The following is an 18,950-nucleotide window of genomic DNA, read 5'->3' as shown; positions in this document are numbered from 1 at the left end:
TTTATTTATTACACGTAGGTACTTAAAAGTAGTAGCAGTAGTACTGGTAGTTAGTTTAGCAGAGCAATCAAAACCGCACTTAGCCTCTTGATTGGGCTATTTTGCGCGTAGTACCTAAGTAGTATCTATGTATTTATTATTAAGAATGGGTTTTGTTTCATATTTCTAATCTTGATATTTTTATAATGGACATTATGGGCAGATTTGTGTCTTGTACATGCCACAACTACTTAAGTAAATATTTAATTTTAATATTATGTATTATAATTAAATCACCCACACCGCGCAGACGTTTTTTGTCTAGTAGCTTCCACTTGACACCATACAAAACCACTTGGTTTCCTGTAATGGTGTGCCGTATTGGTAACAAATATTCTAAAAATATTGATTGCGCTATATTTCATCTATGAGCCATCATCAAAATTAAAAAGAAAGTTAAATGATTAAAAGAAATAATTTAATAACAATTTATTAGTTCGATACGAAACATAGCAATAGCATAATTTGTTTAAGATAATATATTTTCTCTTCGATATTCTTTAATAGCTTTACGCAGCCTACGCTCCAGCTCTTTTTGATCGGTTCGACTAAGCTTTAAGACGCTCTCAAGTATCATATTGAGTAACTTGCGAGTCTCATCTTCAATGAATGGTTTGTCTTCATTCCCATAATCTCTCACATCGAATATGTAATCGTTGAACAATACCTTTTCTCTCAAAGTAAACGCTGTGTTCATAGCTTCCAGAAACGCAGTTCTCATCGGCATTTGCTTTTCTAGCTCCTTTCCATATTCTTCTATCTCTTGCTTCACATCCTTACGATACATTCTAGATAAATGTCTCATACGCTTAGCCAACATTTTTGTATATTTATACTCCATGTCACCCAAATGACGGCTCAGAACTCGACAGTATCTTATTAATTTCCTTTCGGGAAACCCTTTGGTCAGAAGGTTGAAAAGATTTCTCAAAAAGTTCTCAAATACACCATTATATCTTATGTCGGCTCTCTGTACCGCTAACGGCTCACCAAATGCCAAATTATGTTTCGATTCGATTAATTTCTCAACTTGTACTCCGTTTCCTAAATTCAGCAAGGATAGATGTAATATAATAATGTTGAATAAACAAAGACATTTAAACACTGAACACATTGTGATAAAATATAATATTGCAGTCGTAAAAATATAATTTCACGGTTCGTGATCACAAGCTATTTTTATGCCTTTCCATATAAATACTCTATGTAAGCAGAATGAAATTTTAACTTGATGTCTTCTTGAATTGCATCTTTTTGTTTATAAAAAACGCGAAATATTATTTTTTCGAAAATCTCTCGTGTTCGGTCTCCGATGTGCCTGCTTTTACCCATTCCATATCTTTTCAAAAGATAAATATAATCATCCATTTTGGTGTCGTCGCGAACAGAATAGATCGCATTCATTGCTTGGAAGAATTCATTTACCATTGGTTTTCCACTAGATATAATATCGAGGAAGTTCTGTACTTTTATTCTTAACAACTCACCTCTTAAGTCTGATGATCTTTCAAAATGTTCGGAAAACTTTTCAATTTTTTTCCTCATGAACCTGCCGGATCCCAATCCTTCCAGACTTTTGCTTAATACAATAAAGTATCTACGAACTTTGTCTACCAGAAAATTATGCAAAAGCGCTTGACAAATATTTACTACGAAGTCATAAAATGGTCCTCGTGGTATTACAATGACTCTAACAGTGGTAGTTGTGCTTGTGCTCTTGGTGGTAGAGGCATCATCGTACATGCCAACCGAGCAGTCGATATCTGATTCATCATCGCTCACTTCGCTTTGTAAGTGGCACCTTAGTGCAGGCTTCTGTACCATTTCTGATCCACTACCGCCATTGATCCTAGTTCCAATTATTGTAACTGTAGTCACTACTACATACGCTATCAAAGCACTCATTTTCGTGCACACTGAAACCAATGGCGTTATTCTCGGAGCTATTCGCTTTACGTTTCATTTATTTATTGGTTAGTACTTTTTATATCTTTTCATCAACATTAGTTTTTAGTATCTGATTTCTGATCCCAAACCAAGTTCTTGTTCTTTTCATAATCTGGAAACAAATATGTTTTATGCAAAACTCTTTTGTGGAAATTAATTACAAAGTGTCTAATTAATTATTATTTATTACCTGCCACGCCAATAAAGTAACAAAGGCTGCTAATAATGGATCTTCCGTTGCGAGCACAACGCAGCCAAATAGCATAGCATCAAACGTGCCTAAACTCCATTCCTCGCCCCACCTAAAACGAATTAGACATTATTGTCGTTTGTGAGCACGTTATTTAAAGAGATATATTTTTATTGCTATTAAATATTTTTTAATGATTAAAATCAAGCCTTTCAAATCATTACATCATAAAATAACATTCTTTTTTAAAGCAAAGAACACAGTTGGCACGCAAATATTGTTTTGTAGAGTCCAACAAGTAATCAAGAAAAGTACTATTCGGAAAAAAAATGCTTTTTAAACAGGCCCATAAACAGCATTATGTTATGGCTAGTTGTTTACCAAGTGACTGCCATACACGACGGAGCTGAGTCCCCAGGATCATAGAGGAGAACGCTGGTGGTGCCTGCCTCCCGCTCCGTCAGCTCTACGTCCATCAGTCGCTCTGGCACCGTCCTTTCACTAGCCACCCAGTTGAGGCCGTCTAGGGCCTGCCATCATTAAAAGCTACCTAAATAATTAAATTACAATACAAGTTTTCTTGATTAGTGCAGAGACCGCCAGAATAAAATTGTACATGTTACATCTTTTAGCCTATACGCAGACCACCGACTTTTAGTCGGCCGATACTTAGTTGGGCCCGATATTAATTTGTATGAAGAATCAGCCGATGCCAAATCGGTGTAATGTGCGCACTTTCATAAATGTCCATACTGATTAACAGCCCGACCCAACTATCAGCCAACTGAAAGTCGGTGGTCTTAGAAATAAATACTTTTTTACTTAAAAAACGTATGAATAAATCTTGTTATAACAACAGTTTCAGCAGATTTTATATGTATTCGTGTATTTTATATTGTAAGTATTGAATGTATTGTACTCGTAAGGTCGTACATACAAGCAATGTATTGTCTATTTACAAATAAATATTGAATCGCTTTATTGAGATTGATATAGGTATCTTTCAGACCTATTTCTGTGTCCAATATTGTTTGAAACACTTATTCAAGGAGTGAATAACTGAATATTTGACATCAATAGAAACAAAAGGTGTTTATTCGGAGTCATTGAACTTACTCTTTCGAAGAAGGCAGCTAAAAGCCTTGTCAAAACAACTCGTCGCGCATCGATATTGCCCAAGTCATCTGTGAAATAAATAACACAGCAATTATATGGCACAATAGATAAAGAATCCAAATAATTGACATACCCAGCCCAGGAGAAGATAGTTGCTTATACACAATCCTGAAATTAATAATAAATTAGCAGTCATAAATAGTGTTTAGATATTTTATTCCGTAACGTAACGTTCTCTGAATAATTAATTATTACCTTAATTGGGGAGCCATGACAACGCGACACATCGCGAGAGGTCCAGCCATTAATCTGAGGTCTTTGTTGTCATCGTTCCTATAAATAACATGAAATGAATGAGAAAGTAATTTTGAAATAATTAATAAAGTTTTTGTAACAATTGAGATTTGTGATTTATCGTTGGTTTTTATAATAGCATTTTAATGTGAGCTACGGCTACGATATTACCAAGATTTGCTACGACTGCTACGACCTTTGCTACGTATGCTACGATCTTTGCTGCGTATTCTACGAACCTTGCTGCGTTTGCTACGACATTTGCTACGATTGCTACGACCTTTGCAGTGTTTGCTACGATCCATGCTACGTTTTCTACGACTTTACTAGGTTTGTTGCTACGACATAGTTACGACTATACTACGCTGACTCAACTACGATGTTGTTAATTCTTCGTCTTAATAATAAAATCATGATCCGAAGGCAGATTATTCACGCCAAAAAACTTTTCCATTCTGTATAAGTTTTATAAAATTCTATTGAAACGAAGATAGGTACTTGTAGAACATTATTTCAATTTCAAATCACAGTTAAATCCATTCAAATCACTAGGGAACGTAACATAGTTCGGTGTCAATGTTAATAGGGTTTATGTAACAAATAAACTACGGATAGGTAAACCGTAAAAGTGAAAAATATGTACCTACTTATTTTTCTCAGCATAGTAGAAAATTAAATAGAACGGCAAAAGTATGTCCTATTAACTTCCCTAATAACTAATACTAATTCTCACTTTAATATATCTCACCTGCCATGCACATAATGCGCGTAGTATTCTTCTTGAAAGACTAGCAATGACATGCCAGTGCCCCTGCACACCCTCGTCAAAACAGCTGACGGGGCTCCAGCTGCTTTATCCAGGGTCCACCGTAGCCCCATCAGCAGGACGTAGGAAGAAACCCATGCGATGCTCGTGACTGCCCATCGGTAGCCTTTGCTTGCAGGCAGATAGGCTTGCCATGGGTTTATGAGCTAAAGAGTTATTAATAGATTTTGATATTACTTTTTTTGAAAGGGTAGGTTATTAGTGCATAATCTTGTAAGGGGTTATAGTACCTGCAGATCATTTGTAAAATCATATCTGATAAATAATTAGACCTTTGATATGAAACAATAAAGTAAAAGAATCAGTGTTTTTGAGTGTTTTCCTTGCTCCTCTAGTTGTTTTTAAGTATTTTTACCTAGGATTTTTCCAAAAAATGTTTCAATAGTTCACGTTTGCATATGTATAAGTGTCCACTGTCCATATGCAAAAATGTTGCAAATGATTACAAGATTATGCTCTAATTCCAAGTCACCATGTATTATACGTTCGTGTTAGTTAAGGTAGGCACAATTCAAAATTTAGGGTAGGGTAGGTCGTTGCATGTCAAATTACCTGCAGAATAAGGAGAGCTAAAGTAACGACATAGCTCGGAGGCGCTCTCCTCTGCGCCTGCAAGCGATTCCACTCTCTCGCTAGAGTCGTCACTCTCCAACTACCGTCATCGTTAGTGACATTGGCATCTGTAATATTTTTTTTAATGGACTAACTCTAGATTGTAAATTGTTTAAGATTAATAAAGAATTTATAATTCGGCAATATTGTTAATAAACAAAGTTATGGGCAATTTGAAGCCACGATAGTCGAACGGTGAAGGGGTCGGACTGACCGACTCGTGATCCGGAGAACGCGGGTTCAGTCCCCACCGCCGCTCAACTATTGTGGTGGTATGAGGTGTAAATGAATGTAAAAAACCTACCTTTATGTGTTATATTATACTCCGACCAGTCAAGGAAGAAAATATCACATCTACATTGTTTCCAATTTAGCCAGACTACCTTGATGGCCTACAAAATATTAATCATTTTAGCGCACGATCAAATGATAAATCCTTTGTATTAATGGTACGAAAGCTTTAGGGCCCTCGCCCACGGCGACTTTTTGTGGTGAAATAACGCGCGTTAAAGGTAGCCTTTCGAAGCGAGCGTCTAAAGAGTCAGTGGCGCCACGACTGTGACCCCGCGACAAATAGATGTAGATGTTCTATGCAAATGTATGAAATTCTAGAGAACGTCATTCGAACGCAGCGGCGACACTGTCGCAGCGTTAGTGACGCGGCGTTGGTGGTACTAAAGACCAAAGGTAAAGACGCTGCGTCTGTGACGCTTAGTTCGAAATGCTACCTTTAGTAGAATTTGAAAAGCACTACAGATGCGATGTCAACGCGCTACAGCAGCTCGACTGTATCACTGTATCGATGCAAACGCGCGACCGTGTCGGACGACATCGGGGTGAGAACGCGAGGGTTACTGAATCGCGTTTGCATCGAGATAGAAGCGCGACAGTATTGCGTTTTTATCGCGACAGAAGCGCGTTTATGTAGGCGAGGGCACACAGCTAGCGACCGAATATCGACTGTATCGATGCGAATGCGCGACAGTATCGCTACAAAAAGTCGCCGTGGGTGAGGGGCCTTACCAACTAAACTGATTGTACCTTTAACGAAACGGCGGAGTACACAAAGGCCCTAATCACCCTCTCTTCAGATCTCGACAAGGGTAGAGTCATGCCGAGGGATGCCTCCGCGGCGAGAGCGTGTAGAGTTGAAAACCAGGCTGCCTGCAAAAAAAACTAGTTCTATTAAGATTTGCTTTCTTTCAACACGATTATATGGCTTGAGTGACAAAATAACATCATATATTATTAAATTACTTGCTTTTGCCTAGTTATTTTGGTCTGCCACAGAAAGTTTTTATCGCACACTGTCCCTTCTAAAAACTATGATATTTTTTTTTACTTTGAGGCTAGGTGGCGCTGTGTGAAATTGTCTAAAGATATTATTTTAAACCACTTTCCGTGGGTCTTAAAAAATATGTTAAAGAAATTGGTAAAGGTAATTTTATAGTTTGTATTTCAATAACATTTTCTATCTACGCCCCAAATTAAATTTACGTAAATTATCATTTGAAGCAATGAAACAATACAAAACTATTAAAACTGCATAAAAGATCTTATTACCATTTAATTTGTTCTGTAAACTGAGTTCTATCTCAGAGAATCTTTCTTCAAATACCTTGAAGCGTTTTATGATTGCATAATTATCCAATTTTCATTTTGCCTCGCTCTATCTTTTATTCAAAGCCTTTTTAAATTTCCCAGGGGACTAGACAGTGGAATCTGATGAACTTATCTGCGATTAACGAGCGTCAAATAAAAAAGAATACATTTTAGGTGTTATTTCATCTTCTTTTGCAATAAGATTTTTTAAAGTAGAGATAACACAAAAGTACCTTTAAAAAAAACACCGTAAGTAGGTAAAGTACTCGTACGTAGTATAATTATTATTGTGTTTTTTTTTTAAGATTAATGTTTGATTAAATTTCACGCTTATATGACGATGTTGATGAAATCTGGCATTTTAGATAGTTGACTACTATGGTAAAATAACAATAGAAATTATTTAAACACTTGCTAATGTTAATAAAGGCAAATGTTAATAATGCGATAAAGACTCTATGACAGACCGAAATACACTTTTAAGTAAGTAAAGTAACATCTTATATTAATCTATAGGTAGTTACTGTCTTACTTACGAAATATAGTGCATCAGAAATGGAGCCAGCCATCAGCGGCACAAAGGAGAAATGTAGGCCACCCCTACGCATCTCTCCGCGCCACTGCACTATCGCGTACAGTGACAGGAGTGTGCCTAACACGCCGCCCCATATCTGGAACATTGTATAAGAACCACTTGAAAAATACGAGTAAGTAAATGAAATTAAATATTTTAGCAGAATTATGATTGGTCAAAATCACTCAACATTCTCTGCTATTTTACCGTAGCTAGATAGGTATGGTTGGATGCAGGTCGCTACCAACCGATCAACATGGAAATCATCGGGGGACGCCTATGTTCAGCAGTGGACGACCTATGGCTGAAATAATACTACTACTACCCTCAAAACACCATTCAAAATTACATATAGGGGAAAGTAGCTCAGTTGAAAGAGCAGTCGCCCGGCAAGCGAAAGGATTTTTTCGAGTTGTTTATTTATAACATATAGGTAGGTTCTGAGCATAAGAAACAACAAAGAACTTACCTCCAATCCTCTGAAGATCCCAGCACTGGGCAATTCGTGTTGAACACTTAGTGTAGTGGTCACAGATTGAGACAGGGGTGACTTACTCGCATACCGAACCTCAATATTGACGTGTAGTCTGAGAGAACTAGCCTGATTTTTGTCTCTTTCTACCCTGAAAACCAAGTTCATAATATAACGTACCAACATATTATTATATTATACCTACTATAGTTATGTCGCTACTAGATAATAATAATATAAAGTTGTTCAATTTATTTCCTCTGCCTGCGGCTGGTTTTCCTTTTTCAAAGAAAGATATTATTTAGATCCCTCAGAAAATGTGTCCTGTGTAGCCTTTGACATTCGCAATATAGGATACTTTCAATTCGTATGAATAATTTCAGATTGGATTGTAAGTAGGTACGAGTACTTCTTTTGAAGGATCACCTATTTATTTTCGTTTCAGCAAAATGACGTCCACTGTTGGACAAAGACCTCCCCCAAGGATATCCATAACGACCGATCCGCATCCAGGTTCTTCTCGTTTATTTAGTCAGAAAAAAAAATAGATACGGTTTTATGAGTAATTTGTTCAGACAATATTTTCAGATTAATCTAGAGCAATTACAGATATATTTTAGAATTAATTTACTGGTCTAGCTCCAGATTACCAGTAATTGCTTCAAGATTTATGCGTGTTGCCGAGCAATTATTACCCAAATTGTGCCAGATTGTGCCCGATTATACGGGCTGTCGGGCTAGGTTACTACATAGAAATCTCAAGAGCGACTTTGAAAATTATTATTAAATAGCTGTGCCCGTGAGTTCGTACGCGTGGAAATAGTTTGAAAAATATTTCCCGTGTTTGCGACATTATGTAATGTGCCTTTATTGATAAATAGGCTTGATAATGGAAATAATTGGAAACATAAAATGAATTTTTCGCGGATTAGCGCGTTCAAGTATTTGCTTATTAAACAAACTTTTCAGCTCTATAATATTAGTATATTATGTAGATTTACTTGGATAACAATTATAACAAAATGTTACGCATATTACTAAAGGAAAACTTTCTTACGTAAATCCTACGTTTGTAGAACAATCAATCAACTTCCGAACTCAATTAGTTATGTGTTTCCAAACAACAATATGGACGCTAACTTTCCTAAACAAATAATCACGTGCTACCTTTTGGTGAGAAGAAACAAAACCGGTAATTAATCAATAATTTTCAACTCGTTCTGAAGTAATTCTACTTACACTTACTACTACATATCGACCTGGTTAATGTTTTCTTTAGTATCCTTATCATCGCCTACTTACGTGCTCTATTTGTGAAGGGCTCTCATCTTTCGAGGGCCAAGTTTGATTTCCCAGAGGCAACACAAATTAAGGAAGAAATCAAGGTACTTTATCCCATTTTCTGATTTCTGGGATAAAAAGAATAATTCTTTGACAATTATTAAATAAAAAATAAATTCCTCAATCAAAATAGACATACTGGGTATTATTTTAAACTGTACCTCCTATCACTGCTACTTTGAATTTAACAATGTTAAGTACACACAGCTGAACATTTTATTGCCTGCCTAGCACTCAATTACCCTAAATCTTGGAAACCTTTTCCATGTTGATTTATTAGCAAGTTAATAGGCACCTTTGTGAATGTTAATTTCTTATGTTAATTCTCACCGAACTCTGGCGGAGAGTTTTCGTAGGTAGACAGTGCTGGTGACATTGGTGGTCGACGAGAGGACGCTGTGCATGACAAAGTATCGCATGAAATCTGCCGACTTCCAGGACCCTCTCTGTAATTTGGGAAAATAAAGCTACATTTTACACATTGAAATGTGTTTAGCGGCAATTTTTGAATTTTCATATTGGTAACCCTCAATCAGGTAGTAAATTAGTTTTTTTTTCTTATGCATAACAAGGCAGGTATTTGACCGCGATCGCACCTGGTGTTAAGTGAGATTCAGTCTAGGATGGTAATACCTGCCCTGAAAGTGCCTCACTCTCGCCTTGAAATGGCCCGGATTATAGTGTTGGGCAAAGACAGCAGCAGGCAGCGAATTCCAGTCCATAGCTGTTTGCATTATAAGATCGAAAGTTTTTCTAAGCATTAAATTAGGGATATTTAAGTAACGGAGGACATTTTTCAAAACATAAAGATTTTGGTTTAATTTTAGTAATAATAGTAGTTTTTTCATTTTATAGTTGAATGGAGAAATAATGTAATCAAGCAGTTATTAACTTACCTGAATATAATTATCGCTGGGAGTGCGTACTGTGAGAGGTAGAGGCTTTAACACTTCATCCATGTAGACGTACGGAGCAAAAGTGCTATTTAAAATTATCTGAGACCACTTTGTGAAGTTAAAATCACAATCCCTTCTGAAAGTTATAAGATTTTGTAGATTTTTTTACCAAAGTGTAAGTTTTTGTTCCTCCGAAGTAAGTAACACTTACGAAAAATCTTTCCCGATTTGTATTACAAATGGCAAAGAACATGGTGACCATCGGTCGTCAGTAGAGTCGATGAGTTTGAAACCTCCTTCAGAAGTGTAAACTGCTAACACCAATGATAAATTCTGAAAAATTATGGAAATTTATAATAGAATTTAATTTTCATTGATATTGTTAATTTCTAATATTCACATCATACGAAGTTTCGCAAAATTGCTTTTAAAACATACCTACTGTACCTAGTATACCAATTTCCATTTTATAAGATGTAAATTAGTTTATCCTTTAGGTTTTCAGGCTATAAAATCACTGAATTAAACACTAAATGAACTCTACATTTTCGTAGAGCAAAATAAGTTAAGATAAACAAGCTCCTAGAAAATGGGTAGGTTTGTATAACCGAATACTAATTTAATCAATCATTTACCTTTGCCTTTGGCATAACAAATTCTCCAGGCCTAAAGTCATTTGAAGTCGGGTCAATCAAGAGTTTCGGCAAACCTGAAACCAAAACTTAATTCATTTGAATATCAAACGAAACGAATAATTGCCAATTGAGATTCTTCACGATTTTATCGACCGGACGAGCCTGTGAAATCATCATAAGCATTTCACATTATGTCTACTGCTAACTAGGGAGGGGGGCTATGTTCAGCAGGACGTCCTATGGCTGAAATTATGATGATGATGTCAACTGCTGAACACCTCCTGCTACCTCCCCTAATAATCCAGATTGACCGCTGATAGTGGCTTGTATCCAGCCCCATTATTTTGGTGCAGTCCTGTTGTCCCCCCTGGTTGGCCCCCCTGGTCCGAGCCAACAGGATTTCGAAATCCTGTTGGCTCCCCTGCAGGAGGTGTTCAGCAGTTGACATCATCATCATCATTTCAGCCATAGGACGTCACTAGCCAACAGGATTTCGAAATCCTGATGGCTCCCCCAGGGGGGCCAAGCAGAGGGGACAACAGGACTGCACCATTCTTTTAGTTATGAGATCATCTGCCCACTAAAATCAGATTTCAGGCATTAAATAAGTACCTTTTGGAGTAACCATCTTCGTTTGTAGCCAAAGTCTGCAAGGCCCCCCAAGGTCCGTAATATAAAAATTTCTGACACATTCACCAGCTAACAGCCGACAGGCCAAAACGTCTCCTTTCTGAAAACAATATAAATAAATCTCAAACTTTTAAGGAAAAACTGACGCAACACGTGTATTTCTATAGATAGGTACGAGTACACTTTGATAGCCTTTCCAAATTAATCTTCATATCAAGTGAATTACGCAAGATGCTTACCTACTCTAACTTTTTCCTTGTAGGCTTAAGAAGGCATATTTTATTAGCATTCATAATACCATTAATAACAACTTCACCAGTGTGATCGATATAAGCTGGGTGAGTGTTTAATATTTTAACACCTTTGCTGCGGCAGTAACTTTCTAATACTTTCCATTCCTTCGGTACAAGGTCATTAAACCTGGTATTAAAACTTACATTGTGGCGGCACAAGGCTTAAAGACCTTGTAATATTTAAGATATATTAATTTTATTTTTGGCTTCATGTTAATAGATATTGTNCTCACTGTCGGCTGACTTAGGCCATGGAGGTCACCAGCATCATCTTGTACCTGAAAATGTATGAAAATAATTATAGCAGCCACGACAAAGGGATAAAATAAAACACTTTTTTGTGCTTACCTCACGACGTCCCCAACATCTTATGGCCACTAAAACTTGCAGTTCAGGACACGTGCCACCACCTCTAGCGCTCTGAACCAGATCATCTTCCACCAAATCTATGATGGTGCGCACTGTGTCCTTATTGAACCTATATTTTATTTTAAAATTTAGGTCCCGCAAATCGAATGGGTTGCTTCGTTGGCGGTAGAGCTTTCTACGTCGCGCTGGGTCGGCATTATTGGCTAAATGCACAATTGCATTTATAGCATTCATTTTCACAAGCAAGGATCACAGCAAGGATATTTTGAATAAATAAACCAACGAAGTGACATTCATATGAAATGACATTTATAAAAGTTAGGTTAAAATAGGTTTATTAGAGCTTTAAACAAGGCCCGAGCTCTCGATAACTTATCACACAGTTATAAGAGGATTTTAGCGCTAAATGACGATTATGAATAACAATTTTTATCAAACGTTTTATAAACCTCTAATAAGCATTTGATAAAATGTGAAAAATGATTATGAATAAGACCGTTTGTCTACAAATACCAATAATCTCGCTACCAGCGCTTCGAGGCAAACATTTGGCAAGCGCTACGAGGAGATGTTTCCTCACCCGCTAGATGGAGTGACGAGTCGATCAGCGTAGCATGATGTGGATAGTAGAGCCAACGTTGTAAAGTGCTTATGGAAAGTTGATATGGTATCATAAGCCATAGCATTTATCACTGTAATNAAGGAAAACTATAATTTTCTTAGCCGCACGGTAAGCGAGACGTACACAAGGTCTATAGACCTGGTTTCGCACTCAACGTGTTAAACAAGGTATAAAATTAAGTAGGGCTTCTTATATACAGTGGATTATTAGAGCGTCCTATTTCTTCATGAGTTTGCATTACTAAATGTCGACATGTAGTGTGTACCTACGTGGAAATCTTTCTCCAACTACTACTTACTACCTAATTGTTTAAGTTACACCACAGAATAATAATTACACTGAAGACGATGTGATACCACAGGTGATACTTACATTAGTTACATACAGGGTGGAAACGATAAAGTGATCTCACTCGATTATTTCTAACATAACAAGATATCGAAAAACTGGTTACTGATCCTGAAAGTGCTTCACAAGCTCTTTAAAACGGTACCAATAATAGGTTACAGAATAAACTGGAACTACATATTCGAAAATTCAATGTTTCTAGCTTTCATACATTTGGTAAAAATACATAATATTAAAAACTATAGAAGATATCGAAAAAATCGATATTTCTGTTTAGAAATAATCGAGTGAGATCACTTATCGTTTCCACCCTGTATTTTATTACTATACTATTTATATCCAAATTACCTATGTACCTAATGAAAAATCAACTTACCGTACACCGATACTCATATTTCACAATATCCATCAGAACTGAAGGGTGGATGCGACTGTCTTCGTACTTAGGCCGCTCCGAGACGTATCGCTTGGGGACGCACGCTCCTCCCACGACCACATCGGAGCGTGCGCAAACGCATCCGTCACATCGTACGCAGGCGTTATTCAACGGTTTAAAGCCGCGCGCGCATTTTATGCAGAGAACTTCTTTTGTTGGTGAACCGTCGAGGTTTTGAGTTACTGACGGACAAGAAGTTAGTTACAGTAATAGTCTGAACAGGTATTTAATATAAGTAAATTTATTAATTAATTATGTCGGCCGTTTGGTGCAGTAGGACAGAATGGACCACTATGCCGAGAGGTCCCGGGTTCGATTCCCGGCCGGGCAGAAATTGAAATGATGAATTTTAATTTCTGTGACGAGGTCTGGGTGTTACTATGTATAATCTGTCATAATTATTAAAAAAAATATGTAAGTGCACCCTTATCACAAGCATATTAATTGCTTACTTTGGGGCTAGAAGGCACTATATGAAATTGTCCAAAGATATTTAATAGTGATTTTACCTCTAGTGTACTTTTACATAGCAACTTACTTTTCATCATTTCTAAAACTGGAGGGCTTTGGGCGAATTTTCACAGTTCTCTACAAAATTTTGCTAACTATTATATACGGTTTTACTTACCAGAAATATAATCATTGCTAGGGCATTTCCTACAGACGACTCTGCCAGAATTATTCTGGCACTTTCTGGGCACGCACGTGGATCCATCGGCAGAGACTACCTCGGTGGCGTTGCACGGCTTGCACCTTGCGATGCCGGCAGGCACGCTGTGATCCTCGCAAGTGCAAGAGAACCCTGAAACATATGTGACGTCATAGGCGGCTTTTAATTTCATTCGTAGTCATGAAAAGTTCTATGAACAAGGGAAATGTAATGCAATGTATTTAAAAAAAATATCTTAGTACCTAGGTACCTAAGATTGTAACAATAATGGTGATATTTTTGTTAATATACTCGTAGTTGAGTGAAATTATTCAAGTTACTTGAACTTATTTATCTAATAGGTAGTAACATTGCCTTGTTAATTATGTTATGTATTTCAAAGGATGATTACAATTTACATCTTAAAAAGATAATGATTTCAATTAAAACAAAGCACCGAACAAGGTTTATCAATAAACTTTGAGATTTGATTTAACCCACTCACCTTCTACCGTCGCGACGAGAGAAACATTGGCAGGGCAGGCCTGGCACGACATCAGGCTTGGCTCAAAGTACTCCGTCTTATTACAAGGCACTTCCAAACTGTTCACCCCAAATATTATAAACAACAAATGAAACAACATTTCAGACTTTATCGCCATCAAGGTGCTGAAACTTTTGCCCACTTTGCCAAGAAATGTTCCCTAAACTTCCCCACATTTATCAATCGAAATGTACGTTTATTTAGGTAGGTAAACGCAAAAAAGTTTACACATAAACGATTTAAAAAGGTATCTGGCACAAAATAAACGCGTTAAGTAAAACAAATGCTACGTCTCTATTTGTTTACGTACTCCTTTCGTTGCTAGGATACCATAATATAGGGGAGGCGATTTGACAAGTAACGGAGAATTTTAATGAAGTGATTAAAGTTAAAAAATATACGGTTGTTACTTTTCTTCTTATCTGGTACTTGAAAATTTGTTTTGAATAGGTAGGCTTATCTATTTTATGTTACATAATGAGAATATTATGTACTATCTTTCCGCCCGCGGCTTCCCCCGCCTGGAATATTGTCTGTCACAGAAAACCTTTATCGCGCGCGTCCCTGTTTCAAATACCGGGATAAAAACTATCCTATGTCTTTTCCTGGGACTCAAACTATCTCTTCACAAATTTCATCAAAATCGGTTCAGTTGTTTAGGCGTGAAAGCAAGACAGACAGACTGACAGATTTACTTTCGCATTTATGATATTAGTATAGAAGTTTAGATTTGTTCCTAATATTTTTCATCTACATATTTTTACTCGCTTTTTCATATGTTTTCGATATTGCTTATCGTATCATAACTATTACACACTCAATATTCACAAAATCCCTCAACTTTCTTCCCTCTACTACCCTATAGTATAAAATTTCAACAAACATACACAATAGGTATAGTGTAACAGAATACCGCCACCGTTCGTTAGGACATGCTTTTACCGCATACATCAAAAATGCATCTATCAAAATGAAACTGAAAAACTGCGAAACAAAATTGGATTTTTTAACAAAGGATGATTAATGTTAGCAACAGGCTTTTCTTTTTTGGCACATGATGAAAGTTTTTTGTCTGGACATTATGGATCATTAAATCAGCGCTGCCCGGTGTGCTTAGACGCTACAATGTGAAAATTTTCTCAGATTTCTAGAGCTACCCTCTAACTAGCGCTATGAATATTGGATGCTATCTATTGATAGCATCTTTCTTTCATATAACCTCAGCTCTATCGACTATAAAAATAAAATATGAGGACACTTCCGCAGCTCAGGATCGAGTGGTGAATTGCGCAGTGAAAATAGCCAATGAAAATTTCGATTATAGACTACACACAGCCATTCTATACAAAGATGTGGATGAAAGATTCGTTAACAATTTTTTGAAGAACTACCAAGGATCGGTGATTGTTGATTCTAAGAGAGATGCTGCACCGCCAAAACAAGTAGTCATAATAGTTGAATCATTTCATTCATTTGCAAAAATTACATCGAGACTTAAACCTGACCTCCGTGGGAAAACAGTCATGAGCGGTGGCGCTAATTTTATAATAATAGTATTTTCAAGTCCTAAAAGGATAGAGCGCATCACAAGTTTCCTCTGGAGCTACTATGTCATCAATGTTGTTGTAATTGCGACTGACAAGAAAAACAGAACGGCGTTGTATAGCTACTTCCCATTCAAAAATCACTTACATTGCCAGAACACTCTACCCACTTTAATAAGCTACTGCGACGATAAATCTCTACGTAATGACATCTACCCCGATAAAATGCTAAACATGCGAGGATGTCCGCTCTATGTTTCGACTAATAAATTATATCATCCGAATACGGAACAAAAGATCCCATTACAGATAATAAAGAAGGCCATAGTGAGGTTACTAAGGGACATAATGAATTTTACGCCAATAATCTCCACGAGGGATTACGTCAGCATCGACTCGGACAGGGCTAAGAACTGGTCAGTGTCACTCAACGACTTGATCACTGGCGTAGCAAATATTTCTCTGAGCACGATCCCGCTTGGCGTTGACCGAATGGGGTTTCTGGATTACTCAATACCGTACTTCAGAGTACGCTTGGCTTGGTTGGCTCCACCCGTGCGCCCTGGGCCAGTTTGGTGGCGACTGCTGTTCCCACTCAACGGATATTTATGGGCATTCCTTATGTCCGTGTCATTCTTTGTGAAGTCTGTTCCGTTTATTTGGGAATTAAAACCAGTGAAAAGGTTTTGTCGTCGATACTTCCGGAACTTTGACAAATTGCACGGAGTTGTATTTCGGTCGTGGGGTATATTTATGGGACAACCAATTCGTATGGCTCCAAAGAAGTTTAGAGATTTCTACATCATCGCTTTATGGTTGTGGTTCACTTTTGTAATTAGGAGTGCGTATCAGAGCGTGCTAATAGTCGCACTGAAAACTGACGCGATGATGGGGAACTTTGTGAACCTGAAAGAAGCTGTGGATAGAGGCTACCGATTTGGTGGGAGGGGTGGTATTCTCACTCATTTTGAGCGCGACGAGATGATTAGGGATGGGTTTGAAATAATACCAGAAGAGAGATTCGATGATGTGTTCACTGAAGTGGTTGAAGGTAGATCTGAGTTCGTGTTGGCTACGTCTTTGGAATACGCTTGGGCGTATTGTATGTCTCAAGGGAAGAAGGAAGATTCTTGTGGCCATATTCTTCCGGATTCTATCATGACTGTTCCGTTGGTGGTTTGGATGAAGAGTCAGTCTCCATTCGTGCGGCCACTGTCTGCCTGGTTACCTCGTTTGATCGAAGCGGGCCTACTGGAACGTGAAGTAGTTTTGAAGCCTACTTTCTCGGTGGTTACATCCTCTGATCCCTCGGCCCTTACTCAAGAACAAACGGCAAGTTGCCTTTTGTGTCTAGCTTTAGGTACTTTAATATCTGGAGTTGTTTTTGTGTTGGAACTAATGAGATACAAATTCATTGAACAACGTAACGCGAAATGCCCTTCGTTTATAAAATAGGCCTTTGAAACGAAACGAAATATTTTAGACCCTAGTTACCTACTTTGTTGCTGATTCGATTACGCCGTAATTTAATGCCTGAAGTAAGTTTTAAGAGCTCTCTTATAAAATTGCTGTCCATTTAAAGTCAAATAGTTAGAAATAAAGTTTCTGTTTCGTTGTGATTTTACGTAGACTTGTGTGACTTTTGAATTAGTGTAGAGTTTGGTTTACCTACCTAATCGTTAACGTCACATTTTTCTGTCTCATAGTACATATCTAATATAAGAAATAAAACACGTTTTAAAATATTTTTTCATGTATTCGAGTTAAATAATGCATCTCTTGTTATTATTTCATAATAATTGACTCTAAAAATAATAAAAACCACTACGTTAGTTAACTTATACATAATGCTAGTTGCAGTTATTAAGCAATATAATGTACAACATTCATATAAAAATAGATGCTTAATTATACATGATATTCAATATACTTATGCCTATTCATAGTTAATAACATTTAAATGCTTATCTCGTTATAAAAGTATTAAATAAAGTAGCTTCATATTGATTTAATATTTTTTATATAATTTTCTACATTGGCACATTACCGTTTAAAATTACATAATATCGGTTTCTTATACAGATAGAACATAATTAAAATAGGCAAAACATCATAATAAAATTAAAGCACAGCTTAATATAATGATTTCAAAATAATCTAAACGCATGAAAAACCTACACTTCAATAGAAAAACGTTTATTTAAAACACACAGACAATAATAAATAAAATTGTTCTGCCGAGAAGACTTAAAATTCACAAATTTCATGTTGGGCATTCACTCTACCATAGGTAAATAGGATTGTGACCATTATAGGAATCCAGCCATACAAAAATTTACATTTTAATCGAAAATTTTCCTCAAGATTTTCAGTAATAATTTAACAAACCACTCAAGTTTAACTTTCGTAAATATATTTTATTATGTTCCAAAATAACGCCCGCATTCACAAACGATACTTGCTTAAGTAAAGCACCAAATCGAACGCACAGCGTTGAATAGAGCTCTGTAAAGGTTCAGACAAACCAACGCGATCAGCCGGCGTGCAGAGATGGCTATCAATGTGTCACCCTGTGCGTCCATGCACACTGTGAGACCTCATAGTAATGTTTTGAATACGGGCGTAAAGTATCTAAGCCTAACACTGTTCATTTGTTTTACTTACTAGCTGACCCGGCGAACTTCGTACCGCCTTAGCGTAGAGATTTTCTTAATATTTTTTTCCGTAAGAACCATCCTTGGACTTCCACAAACATTAAAAAAAAAGAATTATCGAAATCGGTTCAGCCGTTCACACGTGATGCCGTGACAACGCGAAACGGGTTTCATTTTTATATATATAGATTAGTTACAATATAGGCGCATAATGGTCACATAAATATTGATTTATGCCAAAATTATAATTAAAGATTTAAAATAAGCAACAATATATCTATACGGTAGAATAACGTGTAATTTTCACTGTCCATAGC

General features: G+C 36.9%; 2 protein-coding genes across 2 annotated transcripts; one reads left to right on the top strand and one right to left on the bottom strand.

Annotated features, from left to right (window-relative positions):
- Window positions 1–1,387: 1,387 nt before the first annotated feature.
- On the bottom strand, window positions 1,388–14,710 carry LOC114357305 (uncharacterized). The gene is made up of 20 exons (XM_028310851.1): window positions 14,397–14,710; window positions 13,871–14,044; window positions 13,183–13,424; window positions 11,157–11,274; window positions 10,545–10,618; window positions 10,121–10,242; window positions 9,910–10,045; window positions 9,344–9,459; window positions 7,670–7,823; window positions 7,163–7,297; window positions 6,066–6,188; window positions 5,329–5,416; window positions 4,965–5,092; window positions 4,335–4,558; window positions 3,548–3,625; window positions 3,426–3,460; window positions 3,293–3,360; window positions 2,558–2,706; window positions 2,177–2,288; window positions 1,388–2,098 (listed from the first exon to the last, which is right to left on the bottom strand). Exons 1-20 carry the CDS (start codon window positions 14,551–14,553, stop codon window positions 2,024–2,026), a joined length of 2,508 nt encoding a protein of 835 aa, XP_028166652.1. The 5' UTR covers window positions 14,554–14,710; the 3' UTR covers window positions 1,388–2,023.
- Window positions 14,711–15,607: 897 nt separating this feature from the next.
- LOC114357304 (uncharacterized) lies at window positions 15,608–17,434 on the top strand. Its single transcript, XM_028310850.1, has one exon. The coding sequence runs from the start codon at window positions 15,608–15,610 to the stop codon at window positions 17,432–17,434; it is 1,827 nt and encodes a 608-aa protein (XP_028166651.1).
- Window positions 17,435–18,950: the final 1,516 nt, after the last annotated feature.

The sequence above is a fragment of the Ostrinia furnacalis genome, unplaced genomic scaffold (genome assembly GCF_004193835.3).
Source record: "Ostrinia furnacalis isolate ACB-3 unplaced genomic scaffold, ASM419383v2 OfSCF3127, whole genome shotgun sequence".
NCBI lineage: Eukaryota > Metazoa > Arthropoda > Insecta > Lepidoptera > Crambidae > Ostrinia > Ostrinia furnacalis.
The sequence above is the reverse complement of the archived record's forward strand: the minus strand, read 5'-3'. Positions and strand labels throughout refer to the sequence as shown.